Raw genomic sequence first — 13,484 nt, 5'->3', positions numbered from 1 at the left:
ATATGCTCTATCAGAGTTCTCAAGTGGCTGCTGGGCCAGCCACCCTTCCATCAGTCAGTACCAGACAGCTGGTTTTCTCGTTTGCTTGTAGCCTACAACAAGCATGTAGGTTACTCTACTGTATAAAAATTACAATTTACAAGTGAGTCAGCTATGAACGTTGCAGCAGTAAAATGTAATTCTAATTTACGTAGACAAGTTCAACAACATAGGCCGCCTACTGCCATTCAATGGTAGCGCTGGTATAAGCTTGATCTCTTGCAGTGCAAACACTTGCCTGGAAAAGTTGACACTCAGCAACTATAGGGTTTAATAAATTCGCCATCAAAAAGGTTGCAATAGAATAAATAGAATAAACTCCACATCCAAGAGGAAAACAATAAGCCAGCTAGCAACTCCAGCTAAATTTGCAAGTGCATGAACGTTTATTTAACTGTAGGCTAATCACCCAACGGTAGGCTATGCACATTAGCAAGCAATGCATGTGTGGTCAGATCTATCTGTTTCCTAGCTAGCTTGCTTCACTTACCAGTAGACAGAACTGGCTTTCGTGAGTATTATCCATAGTGTCCGGCATGCTGCTGGCACAGATCGTGCTGAGAAGTCTGAAATACGGTCAAACTAGCAAGTGCTACACTAGGAAAATATTCTCAATCCACTGCTGAATGAAAATTGCCCAAAATTAATTCAGAAGCTCAAGCTAGCAACATCAAAGCAACTAACAACAGACCCACCAGTGGTTTCGAATATGCAAATCATCAGCTGTCACAGACAGACACACAGACAGCCAGGAGCCAATATTAATAACCTTTACGACTTGCATTTGTCAGCTAAATTACATGTTTATTCTGTATCACTCAACTCTCATTTATGAGTCTTGTTTGTATTGAGAGGGATATAGCTAGATTGTGTTGCTGTAGTCATGGATGAATCAGAGGGACAGATCGGCCTAGTGCATGTTCTATGTGTCACAATTACCTGGATAAATCTTACCTGCAATTTCTTAACAATGCTGCTGTACTTATAATTTGTATCACTTCGAAGTGATCCAAATGACAAATTCATCTTTCATCTATACATTGAGATATATTTTTTTTAAAGTAAATTTTATTAGTCAGGCTTTAAACCTTTATTTTCTTATTCAGAGAGAAAGTGATCGATTCTAAACAACTTCACTCACAATTTCTGGATTCTATACATCACTGATTGAGCTCTATGGGAGTACATTGGTAAAGAGTGTACTCACTGGGAAGGTGGGCGGGCACCATGACAAAGTCGTCTGTGTCACAGGAGGAGTTCTTACTGCTGCAGCCCCCTCCAGACGAGTCCTTGAGGAGGAAGCCAGGGGAATCCTGGGTAGGAGAGGCGAGTGTCTTAGCACGGAGCTGCTGGACCTCAGCCAGGGACTGCTGCAGAGAGAGAAAGGAGAGAGAAAGATAGAGGTAGGCAGGAAGGATGACCACAGCACTGACCCTGAACTACCCACTAGATCTCAACACCGTCTATGTTTCAAACAATCAACCATCCACCATATACAGTATCAATGATAACAGACTATAATCACAAGGGCGTCATCACAAATTTCACAGGCAGCAGCACATTACACTACAGATTAAACAAAAAGCCCTATACCAGCCAGCAAACCCAAGACTGAACACACACTTTGACAGTATATACTGTATTTTATACCATCTATTGCATCTTGCCTATGCCGCTCTGTCATTGCTCATCCATATATTTATATATTCTTATTCCATTCCTTTACTTAGATTTGTGTGTATTGGGTAGTTGGTGGGAAATTGTTAGATTACTTGTTAGATATTGCTGCACTGTCAGAACTAGAAGCACAAGCATTTCGCTACACTCGCAATAACATCTGCTAACTATGTGTATGTGACCAAATACAATTTGATTTGATCAACAGTAGCTCTAACCTAGTATGTTTCAGTTAACAACTGTTGGGCAATAACAGTCCAATCTGCCTGTGGGTCATTAAGTCAGACAGCTGGGCCTTATCACACAGAGTTGAACACATCATCAGTGATAAGACTGAGGCCCCATGGATGACTTACTACAGTCACCTCTGAATCACGATGTTTACAAGATGCTTTAAACAAACACATGGTATATACACTGTATAGCATGCACACAAGCATGTATATATTGATGCACACACACTCACCGGTGGGGAGGCCAGGTGTGAGGTGGAAGAGCTGCTACAGGAGCTGGCTGAAGCGGAGCTGGGAAAGCACGTCATGGTCACAGCAGGAGTTGCTGTATGAAAGAAAAATATCAATTCTCAAAGTAATAAATCAGACTCTTGATATGATAGATAGGCCAATTAAGTCAAACCCATCAAAATTCAACAAGAAAATAAGTGAAAATCAATATTGGCATGGTTTGGATGTTTCAGTTAGGGATGGGTAGATGGATGAATAAGGAGTGTTAGTCACTTTTCTTCATGGACGAGCTCGCCTCCAGGAAGGGGTGACAGAAGAACTCCTCTACAATAAGAAGAGAAAAAGATTGAAAGTGAGGAACATGCTACCCTATCAATTTGAAACATCTCTTAAATAATGAGTGTGGCCCCACTAACCAAAGTCCATGCGGTCCTTGTGGTTGCGCTGCAGAAGACCCAGCAGCAGATGCCTCAGGGGACAGGAGGTCTCTCTGGGGATACTGGGAGGGGAAACACACAAGTCACCATGAACGTGTGATGGTACTTTACACTTCATTCCTGCTGTAACAACTGATCAGGGGCATGTTTTGCAATTCACCACAAATGGTTAAAGTTACGATTGTGGTAGTGAAAGATGCTAAAAGCAGTGTGTGAGAGTATGATCATCAAAAGTAATTTGTAACACAGGCAATGATGAAATGTGATCTACCACAACATTAGTACATTAAACTGGAAACAACATTCAACAAACAATCTCCTGTGAAAGAAGAAATCTAAGAAATCTGAAACCTCGGTCTCTAAAAACAGACAGTTGGTGAACACTTACTTGGGGCTGAGGTTCTTGTTTTTCTCATAAAATAGCCGGAGGTCCTGGGGACTGCTAGCCTACGGGTAGTACACAGATTTGCAGGTGTTATAGCAGGTGCAGTGAAATGCTTATGTTACTAGCTCCAAAAGTGCAGTAGAACGTCTCGCAAATACAATACAAATATTTTTTTTGTAGAGACAGAACAAATCACTTGAATGTTTGCATGCACACTAATTATTTTCAGAGTGTAAAGATTTGAAGTGGAAACAGTCAGTAGACCTTTCAAAATCCTGTCTGGCCAGTTTGGGTTACTTATATGTAGTTCACTCTCAGAGACAAGACACCTCTATGGTTTCCCTAAATTAGACTGTCATGTTTTGACCTACCTGAGAGCCTTAGGAAAGGCTGGATAAATAGTATTGTTGAGATAAGACGGTTTGCACGTGTGTGCAATTGCCTGAGGTACAATGAGTGTGCAAATGGCTGGGGAACGGCGGCTGGCTGGTGGTCAGTTTGTTCATATGGGCAGAATATAGAGCCTGAATAAATGGCTGGGGAACGGCGGCTGGCTGGTGGTCAGTTTGTTCATATGGGCAGAATATAGAGCCTGAATAAATGGCTGGGGAACGGCGGCTGGCTGGTGGTCAGTTTGTTCATATGGGCAGAATATAGAGCCTGAATAAATGGCTGGGGAACGGCGGCTGGCTGGTGGTCAGTTTGTTCATATGGGCAGAATATAGAGCCTGAATAAATGGCTGGGGAACGGCGGCTGGCTGGTGGTCAGTTTGTTCATATGGGCAGAATATAGAGCCTGAATAAATGGCTGGGGAACGACGGCTGGCTGGTGGTCAGTTTGTTCATATGGGCAGAATATAGAGCCTGAATAAATGGCTGGGGAACGGCGGCTGGCTGGTGGTCAGTTTGTTCATATGGGCAGAATATAGAGCCTGAATAAATGGCTGGGGAACGGCGGCTGGCTGGTGGTCAGTTTGTTCATATGGGCAGAATATAGAGCCTGAATAAATGGCTGGGGAACGGCGGCTGGCTGGTGGTCAGTTTGTTCATATGGGCAGAATATAGAGCCTGAATAAATGGCTGGGGAACGACGGCTGGCTGGTGGTCAGTTTGTTCATATGGGCAGAATATAGAGCCTGAATAAATGGCTGGGGAACGACGGCTGGCTGGTGGTCAGTTTGTTCATATGGGCAGAATATAGAGCCTGAATATAGAGCCTGAATATAGAGCCTGAATAAATAAAAATGTGCTGCATTTGTTGCCTTTCTTTTAAACAGAATAACCTAAATAAAACCGGGTTGGGCGAATAACTAATTTAATCCATAAGCATACATTAGTGGGTACTCATTTAAAACCCGTCTGAAGGCTTTCATATATCTGTTCACGTATGTCTTAAAATACATTTGTTCATATGGGCAGAATATTGTTTAAAATATATATTGTTTAATGAACTGCAATCGTTGTCTTCCTTTTAGAGACAGAAAATAAATCAAGGTTGGGCGAATAACTTGAAATCGATAAGCCTATTAATATATGAATATATTTAAAACGTTCACATATAAATAAAGAAAAGTTATTTGAAGCGTGTAATAATAAATTCTCTTTCAATTTGCTTCATGGAATCTAATTATGAATATAATAAAACTAGGCCTATGATAATTCCTTGATATTTCCTTCCAACCCCTTATGGGCCATCAGCGGGACACGTCTAGCTGAGTCTATAACAAGGAGTGTTATTAACGGCAGCACCGCTTTATCAAACGTTCATATTGATATTTTAGGCTACGCAATGAAAACAGTTTTCCTGGGCACACAAATCCAAAATGATTGCAAATTCAAATGCTTCTTCTCGAAAGAGTCACCTAACTTTTGCATGGTTCTTCAATAGGCTATGCCAAAGTTAATCGACCTACCTGTTGGATGCGCATTTGGTATCCAACTGTTTAATTAGGCCTAGTGATATTGTCAACCACCATGGATCATTTCCAGCTGATCCAGGAAATATTTGACAGTCAAGCTGTTGTGATATAGCATACGATGCAAAAACACCCAGTGCAGAAAACAGTGTCCAGAACATGTTGATGTCTCATTAGCTGCGCGAGGGAAGTTGTGATCCGCGTAAGATCCAATCCAATACCCCTACATTTATGTTGATTATCTGCTATTGTCTACAGATTTACAGTAGGGTCTTAAAGATTTAACAGAGAAACCACCAGGGTCTAAAAGATTTAACAGAGAAACCACCAGGGTCTTAGATATTTAACAGAGAAACCACCAGGGTCTAAAATATTTAACAGAGAAACCACCAGGGTCTAAAATATTTAACAGAGAAACCACCAGGGTCTAAAATATTTAACAGAGAAACCACCAGGGTCTAAAAGATTTAACAGAGAAACCACCAGGGTCTAAAAGATTTAACAGAGAAACCACCAGGGTCTAAAATATTTAACAGAGAAACCACCAGGGTCTAAAATATTTAACAGAGAAACCACCAGGGTCTAAAAGATTTAACAGAGAAACCACCAGGGTCTAAAAGATTTAACAGAGAAACCACCAGGGTCTAAAAGATTTAACAGAGAAACCACCAGGGTCTAAAAGATTTAACAGAGAAACCACCAGGGTCTAAAAGATTTAACAGAGAAACCACCAGGGTCTAAAAGATTTAACAGAGAAACCACCAGGGTCTAAAATATTTAACAGAGAAACCACCAGGGTCTAAAAGATTTAACAGAGAAACCACCAGGGTCTTAGATATTTAACAGAGAAACCACCAGGGTCTAAAATATTTAACAGAGAAACCACCAGGGTCTTAAAGATTTAACAGAGTAACCACCAGGGTCTAAAAGATTTAACAGAGAAACCACCAGGGTCTAAAAGATTTAACAGAGAAACCACCAGGGTCTAAAAGATTTAACAGAGAAACCACCAGGGTCTAAAATATTTAACAGAGAAACCACCAGGGTCTAAAATACTTAACAGAGAAACCACCAGGGTCTAAAATATTTAACAGAGAAACCACCAGGGTCTTAGATATTTAACAGAGAAACCACCAGGGTCTAAAATATTTAACAGAGAAACCACCAGGGTCTTAGATATTTAACAGAGAAACCACCAGGGTCTTAGATATTTAACAGAGTAACCACCAGGGTCTAAAAGATTTAGCAGAGAAACCACCAGGGTCTAAAAGATTTAACAGAGAAACCACCAGGGTCTAAAAGATTTAGCAGAGAAACCACCAGGGTCTAAAAGATTTAACAGAGAAACCACCAGGGTCTTAGATATTTAACAGAGAAACCACCAGGGTCTAAAATATTTAACAGAGAAACCACCAGGGTCTTAGATATTTAACAGAGAAACCACCAGGGTCTTAGATATTTAACAGAGTAACCACCAGGGTCTAAAAGATTTAGCAGAGAAACCACCAGGGTCTAAAAGATTTAACAGAGAAACCACCAGGGTCTAAAAGATTTAACAGAGAAACCACCAGGGTCTAAAAGATTTAACAGAGAAACCACCAGGGTCTAAAATATTTAACAGAGAAACCACCAGGGTCTAAAATATTTAACAGAGAAGGCATCAAGGCAATGCGTTAATGTTCTCATATGTTTCTGTGCATGGGATTGGACACCGAGGTCAGCTACTTTGTGTGACTGTGTAGGATAGGCTAGGCTGTTGTAGGAACACCCAAAGGTATTTCCTTTCTATTATCCAGGACATTTAATGACAACAAGTTAGTAGCCTAGTGGGCTTCTAAATACATTAGTTGGTGATTTTGAATGATGTAAATCATGATAATGATGATGGTAACAGCTGGACTCTGGTCCCTTTAATCATAAACTATTGCCAAGCGGTAGAGAGTCTCTGAAATCACAATGTTCCCATTTCCCATGTCATGTAACAGTCTTGAAAGGACCAAATGTCGTCGGCCTTTCATCAGATGTAATATTTTCATAAATCCAGTTGCCTATGCTACAAAGTATAACATTCTGACCATATGAATGAATTTATTTTAGGCCATAGCCTAAAGAACAGCTACATGATTGAATGAAAAGCAGCAAATAGACAACATTGTTTCACATTCTTCAATAAAAGACTCAACAGAAGCAGGCAATATGCTACGGGGGGGTGATGTCTGTTTCTCTCTCTCGCTCTATGAATGACTCCTCGTTTCTGCATTGAGTGGATTCATTTTAAGCACCCTCTCTTTGAGTTGGGTATATCTGCGTATGATTGAGGCTTATATCGTTGGGACTATGGTGCTCACCTGAAACGGGGCTTTCCCAGTCAGACACTGGAACAAAATGGTTCCTATGCTCCACAGGTCAGCCTTGGCATCATAGTTCTGAGACATGATGACTTCAGGTGCCTGGTGGATACAGGAAAAAATTTCAGAGTTGCTCACGACACATATCAAACATTGTACCTAATGGCAGATAAAACATACAAATAAATAAAAATGCTGTATTTAACCTTTATTTAACTAGGCAAGTCAATTAAGAACAAATTATTTTTTACAATGACGGCCTACCCCGGCCAAACCCAGACGATGCTGGGCCAACTGTGCGCCGCCCTACGGGACTCCCAATCACGGCCGGATGTGGTACAGGCTGGATTCGAATAAGGTACTGTAGTGACGCTTCCTGTAGTGCTTTTTCACCACTCGGGAGTATGACCATAGGCAGTTTCAGGGTGTGTAAGGAACTAGAAGTGCTCACCATGTACATAGGGGATCCACACAGAGTAGCAGCCATCATGTTGTTCTGAAGGTACCGTGCAAACCCAAAGTCAGCTGGAGAGAGGAATAGGAGAGCGAGAGATAGAAGGGGGAAAAAATGATTCAGCAATAAACAGGTTGGTTGTTTAGCAACAAAACCGACGCGTGCGGAACTATGGTGTAAAACAGACAAGGTTGGCTTAGATTGCTGATAACATAAACTATACGTCTTCTCCAAATGTTTACTGCAACATAAATACATTTGCACAACGAACACTTGTCTCTCAAATACACCGTTATTGTTGTTGATTAGCTAGCGATTTTTTGTAATATTAGCATTGACAAGAAATCAGTCAAAACATCTCTACTAAACTAGATTAAATTGTTTTAAGGTCATACCAAGGATCATTTAGCTATTTGATTTTAAGTGTTGAGACCCCTTGAAGTATCAAAATAAATATATATTATTTTTTAGGCCTTACTGCTCACTGACATACATGATGTATCCGTGCACATAGGTCTAGGCTCTGGACTAATAAGTACGTAGGCTAGGGACGTTACAACATGTTGGCGAATCCTACTATGACTACAAAATGGTTGCAACGCCTCCCTTTCGATTTTTTTTTCAGGAGGTAAAGGCTGTGTGCAGGTTCGGCTCCCAAATCCTTCAACCTGGTGAAAACAATTAGCGGGATTAGAGGACGTGGCCTGATCATTAGGTCATTACGCTGCCCTAATGTTAATCCTTAGGGAGATCACTATTTGCTAACACTACACATTTAGTCACAACCCTCATACCCACACACAAGCGTCCCAAGGCTCAACCCTCACACCCACACACAAGCTCCCAAGGCTCAAGTGCTCTGGCTTTTCTTTGAGTATAATGTTTCAAAAATAACCTAATCTGTAAATTACGTGATCACCATCATTAATTCATAAGAATACATGATTATAATGAATTGAAATTGAAATAGTTATTAATCAATACTGTTGTTGCAATGCAGCTATAATGGATGTTATTCTAAAGATTAACCTTTTGGCTCCAATCGTACTTTTTTGTCTGTAGGCCTACATCATGACTGATGACTTTTGTCTGTAGGCCTACATCATGACTGATGACTTTTGTCTGTAGGCCTACATCATAAACTGATGACTTTTGTCTGTAGGTCTACATCATGACTGATGACTTTTGTCTGTAGGCCTACATCATGACTGATGACTTTTGTCTGTAGGCCTACATCATGACTGATGACTTTTGTCTGTAGGCCTACATCATGACTGATGACTTTTGTCTGTAGGCCTACATCATGACTGATGACTCGTGACGTTTGTCTGTAGGCCTACATCATGACTGAATAGGACTTTCAGGTTTCCAAATTGTATGTCACAGTCATTGAATATTTTTTTATATAGGCTATTCATTAATATTATTGGGTTTAAAAACATTTCTGGGATCACTTAAGGGTGTAGGCCTAGAGTTAAATAAAGTTAAATAAAATTAAAAAGTTAACAGAATTCTGATCATGACAATTTACTTGACATGGAATATGAATATTCCACAGTAGTTATTTTTCCAATAACACATTAAAATGTCTAAAGATGGTTCATTTGTAAAATACTATAGTTTTCTTTCCTTGACATGTTGGAGAGTGTGCAGCAGTTCCAAATGCAGTTTAGCCCATACAAACGCATTGAATAACAGATTCACTACATGGAACAACAGAGTGTGCCATTCATTTTTTCAACTGGTACTGGGGACCTTCGGACAAGTCTTGTGAGACCTGTGGGCGTCCTAAAGCAACATCTACATGTCCGTGAGAGTCTCATCTTACCATAGAGGGGTCATATTAGTGTGTAGGCCAAACCGTTCCGATGCTACAGATGATTTTGTGCGAAGAACAATTTTCGGGATGTCTCATGGTCTGACAAACACTGCTCTAGCTCTGTCACCTTTCACCGCAGATGCGGAAGTGCAACATAGGCGGATGCCTGACTGATTTTTATGGGGATTTTGTTTAATGCTAATTAGATTTTAGTGGGGGCGCGTACATCAACCTTTGGGGGGTTAAAAAGGCTAACATTTAAGATCAATAGGCACTGAGAAACAAATGAGCAAGTTTCAAAAGAAGTATCAGGATTATAGCAGTCGGTTGTGAAGCATGCTTCAGTCTTCACAAAGGCAATCAATTCAGTTTGCAGGATACATGGGCTTGAGAGGGATTAATATGAGTAAGGTCTAACGATGTATAAAATGCTGCTCTTCAGTCTTCGGCCCTGCACTCATTCATTCTTCACAGCTATAAGATTGAACACGTCTCTATCATTCATATGATGCATTACTGAGCATGTGCACACACCCCCCATACCTATCTTGATGCAGGTGTTGGTGGAGTGGGACTTGCGTCCTGCGGGGTAGGAGAGCAGAATGTTCTGTGGTTTGAGGTCTCTGTGAATGATCCCCTTGGCCTGCAGCACCCTCATGGCCCCGGCTATCTGCTGCAGGAACACTCGGATGGTGTCCTCACTCAGGGTGCCCTTGGCTAGGGGTGGGACAGGACAGACTGCCATTAAGGGAAAAATAAAAGACTCAACCTTATTTGACTATCAAAAGTATGTAAATTATGTTATTTTTTCAATACTGAACTTTCTTTTTGGTGCCATTAGACTGTCGTGTGGTTCACAGACCATAACAAGCATGTTCATTTCACTTCCAAATGTAAAGGCAAAAACAAGCCCAGACAAGGCATCGTCTCTCATTTCACCTTCCTCTGGCTCTCACCGTTCATCACTCCACTGACCTCTCTCTCCAATCACTTCCCTGGCCCAGAGATGGTGTCGGAATCCCTCCCTCCCCCTCAGTCGTCTGTGGAAGTCAGACAGTGTGCCCCCCTTGCATCCTAACAGAAACACTAGACCTGTTCCCCAGCAGCCTATGAAAACACAGCTTCTCTGTAGCCTGGGACTGGAATCTAAATAAACAAGCAGCCTAGGGAGGGCCTAAACTTCCTGTGCTAAATTCAGAGGCCTGGTTGTTTCAGCCCACACACTCATTACATCATCCCTGCTATCATTTTCACTTTGCCAACATACTCTAAAACTCTGCCTTGATGCTCTAGGTGACTTTCATTATACCCAGCTTTTTCCACACACAAGCTGGCTCCAGTCACTGTGTGCTCTGAAACCTTCCCCCATTTCATTGTGTGCTCTGAAACCTTCCCCCACTGAATTTGCCACACTATGTGCTACAGAGGCCCAACTGAAGGAAAGCAAGCAATTCTAATGAGAGCTTCTCTGGGCTTTTGACAGATGAAATAGTCCACTTACAGTGGAGATAGTCCGCCAGGTCCCCACCATTGCAGTACTAGAGAAAGATAGAGATGAAAGGGAATGACATTAGGAGACATACAATCAGCAGAGAGCAACACACAGGTTGAATTGCTGAAGAAACATTATTAAGGCTTTAAATGTCTGACATTATCCTCAATCAAATTACATTTTTTAACCAGATGTACAAAGTTTTAGTCGGGGACAGCCCTAATTGGGATAGATACATAATACTCCTCACTAAGGAGGTGTGTGTGAGAGAGAGAGGGGTGGCGGCTAACTGAATGACACTGACGGTGCAGTATTAATATGAATGAAGCCTGGTCATTGGGTGGGGTAAGTTTGGACAACAGGAGGTCTTTTGACTCCTTTGTGTAACCCTGAAAAGGTTTTGTCTTGTGCCACTTCACTCTGTAAGACATACAAGTTCCCTTTTAACAAGAAAGCTAGAAAATCAGTCAAGTTGAGTTCAGCAGGAATTGGGTCTCTTTTATTTTGTTAAACTACTGAGGTGTTTAGTCAGAACCCTCATAGATGGAGGGTGGTTAAGTTGACATGACCCAATGGAACCCATGAAACCTACTAGCCTACAGTGGCAAGAAAAAGAATGTGAACCTTTTGGAATTACCTGGATTTCTGCATAAATTGGTCATAAAAATAAAATCTTCATCTAAGTCACAACCATAGACAAACAATGTGCTTATACTAATAACACACAAATTATTGTATTTTTCTTGTCTATATTGAATACATCATTTAAACATTCACGGTGTAGGTTGTAAAAAGTATGTGAACCCCTAGGCTATTGACTTCACCAAAAGCTAATTGGAGTCAGGGTTCAGCTAACCTGGAGTCCAATCAATGAGACGAGATTGGAGATGTTGGTTTGAGCTGCCCTGCTCTATAAAAACCCTCACAAAACTTGAGTTTGCTATTCTCAAGAAGCATTGCATGACGTGAACCATGCCTCGAACAAGAGAGATTAAGAATTGTTGACTTGAATAAAGCTGGAAAGGGTTACAAAAGTACCTCTAAAAGCCTTGATGTTCATCAGTCCACGGTAAAACAAATAGTCTATAAATGGAGAAACTGCAAAGATGACTGCAAGAGCACAGCGCAGATTGCTCAATGAGGTTAAGAAGAATCCTAGAGTGTCAGCTAAAGACTTACAGAAATCTCTGGAACATGCTAACATCCCTGTTGACGAGTCTACGATACATAAAACACTAAACAAGAATGGTGTTCATGAGAGGACACCACGGATGAAGCCACTACTGTCCAAAAAACAAAACAACGCTGCACGTCTGAAGTTAGCAAAATAACTCTGGATGTTCCACAGCGCTACTGGAAAAATAATCTTGGACAGATTAAACTAAAGTTGAGTTGTTTGGAAGGAACACACAACACTGTGGAGAAAAAAAAGGCACAGCACACCAACCTCATCCCAACTGTAAAGTATGGTAGAGGGACCATCATGGTTTGGGCTGCTTTGCTGCCTCAGGGCCTGGACAGCTGCTATCATCAACAGAAAAATGACTTCCCAAGTTTACCAATACATTTTGCAGGGGAATGTAAGGCTATCTGTCTGCCAATTGAAGCTCAACAGAAGTTGGGTGATGCAACAGGACAACGACCCAAAACACAGAAGTAAATCAACAACAGAATGGCTTCAACAGAAGAAAATACACCTTCACCTCCTGACCTCATCCCGATTTGAGATGCTGTGGCATGACCTCAAGATAGCGGTTCACACCAGATATCCCAAGAATATTGCTGAATTTAAACAGTTTTGTAAAGAGGAATGGTCCAAAATTTCTTCTGACCGTTGTGCAGGTCTGATCCACAACTACAGAAAACGTTTGGTTGAGGTCATTGCTGCCAAAAGGAGGGTCAACCAGTTATTAAATCCAAGGGGTTCACATACTTTTTCCACCCTGCACTGTGAATGTTTACACGGTGTGTTCAATAAAGACATGAAAACGTATAATTGTTTGTGTAATATTAGTTTAAGCAGACTGTTTGTCTATGGTTGTGACTTAGATGAAGATCAGATCAAATTTCATGACCAATTTATGCAGAAATCCAGGTAATTCCAAAGGGTTCACATACTTTTTCTTGCCACTGTAAATAGGTTTGTAAAATTCTGGGACCTTCCAAAAAAATTCCCTCCCCCCCCCAGAAATCAATGTTGGAGGATTCCTGTTTTCCTGCATATACCAACCCTCCTGATTCTCTGGATTCCTCCAACTGGGATTTTGGGAAACCAGGGAATTTATAGAAAGTTCCCCGAATTGTTCAACCCTAAGCCTAACTAAACACAATAGCAGTCCTGAGGTCTGATTGTAATTTGATTAGGCACAACCGAGGATCTGTAGCTTATTTTTCTTTTCTTTATACAGAAGTTAATTATCTCCCCAATGCTCATGTTTCCTGCGAGCCTAAGG

At 41.1% G+C, this 13,484-nt stretch overlaps 1 protein-coding gene across 7 annotated transcripts in view; it reads right to left on the bottom strand.

Moving 5' to 3' along the window:
• Positions 1–13,484, bottom strand: part of LOC115159639 (serine/threonine-protein kinase ULK1) — a 38,536-nt gene that overhangs the window by 15,803 nt on the left and 9,249 nt on the right. For 5 of the 7 annotated variants that reach the window (XR_003868925.1, XM_029709565.1, XM_029709563.1 and 2 more), the window contains exons 5-13: positions 11,041–11,077; positions 10,083–10,277; positions 7,718–7,791; positions 7,267–7,368; positions 3,006–3,064; positions 2,597–2,679; positions 2,454–2,504; positions 2,183–2,274; positions 1,247–1,409 (exon numbers count right to left, since the gene is read on the bottom strand). Coding sequence is in view for 6 of the 7 variants with exons in the window: in XM_029709565.1 (XP_029565425.1) it covers positions 1,247–1,409; positions 2,183–2,274; positions 2,454–2,504; positions 2,597–2,679; positions 3,006–3,064; positions 7,267–7,368; positions 7,718–7,791; positions 10,083–10,277; positions 11,041–11,077 (856 nt within the window). In the remaining variant the exon portion in view is untranslated. The remainder of the gene's footprint in view (positions 1–1,246; positions 1,410–2,182; positions 2,275–2,453; positions 2,505–2,596; positions 2,680–3,005; positions 3,065–7,266; positions 7,369–7,717; positions 7,792–10,082; positions 10,278–11,040; positions 11,078–13,484) is intronic. The other 2 variants (XM_029709567.1, XM_029709569.1) reach the window with 1 other exon arrangement.

The sequence above is a fragment of the Salmo trutta genome, chromosome 23 (assembly GCF_901001165.1).
Source record: "Salmo trutta chromosome 23, fSalTru1.1, whole genome shotgun sequence".
Taxonomy (NCBI): domain Eukaryota; kingdom Metazoa; phylum Chordata; class Actinopteri; order Salmoniformes; family Salmonidae; genus Salmo; species Salmo trutta.
The sequence above is the reverse complement of the archived record's forward strand: the minus strand, read 5'-3'. Positions and strand labels throughout refer to the sequence as shown.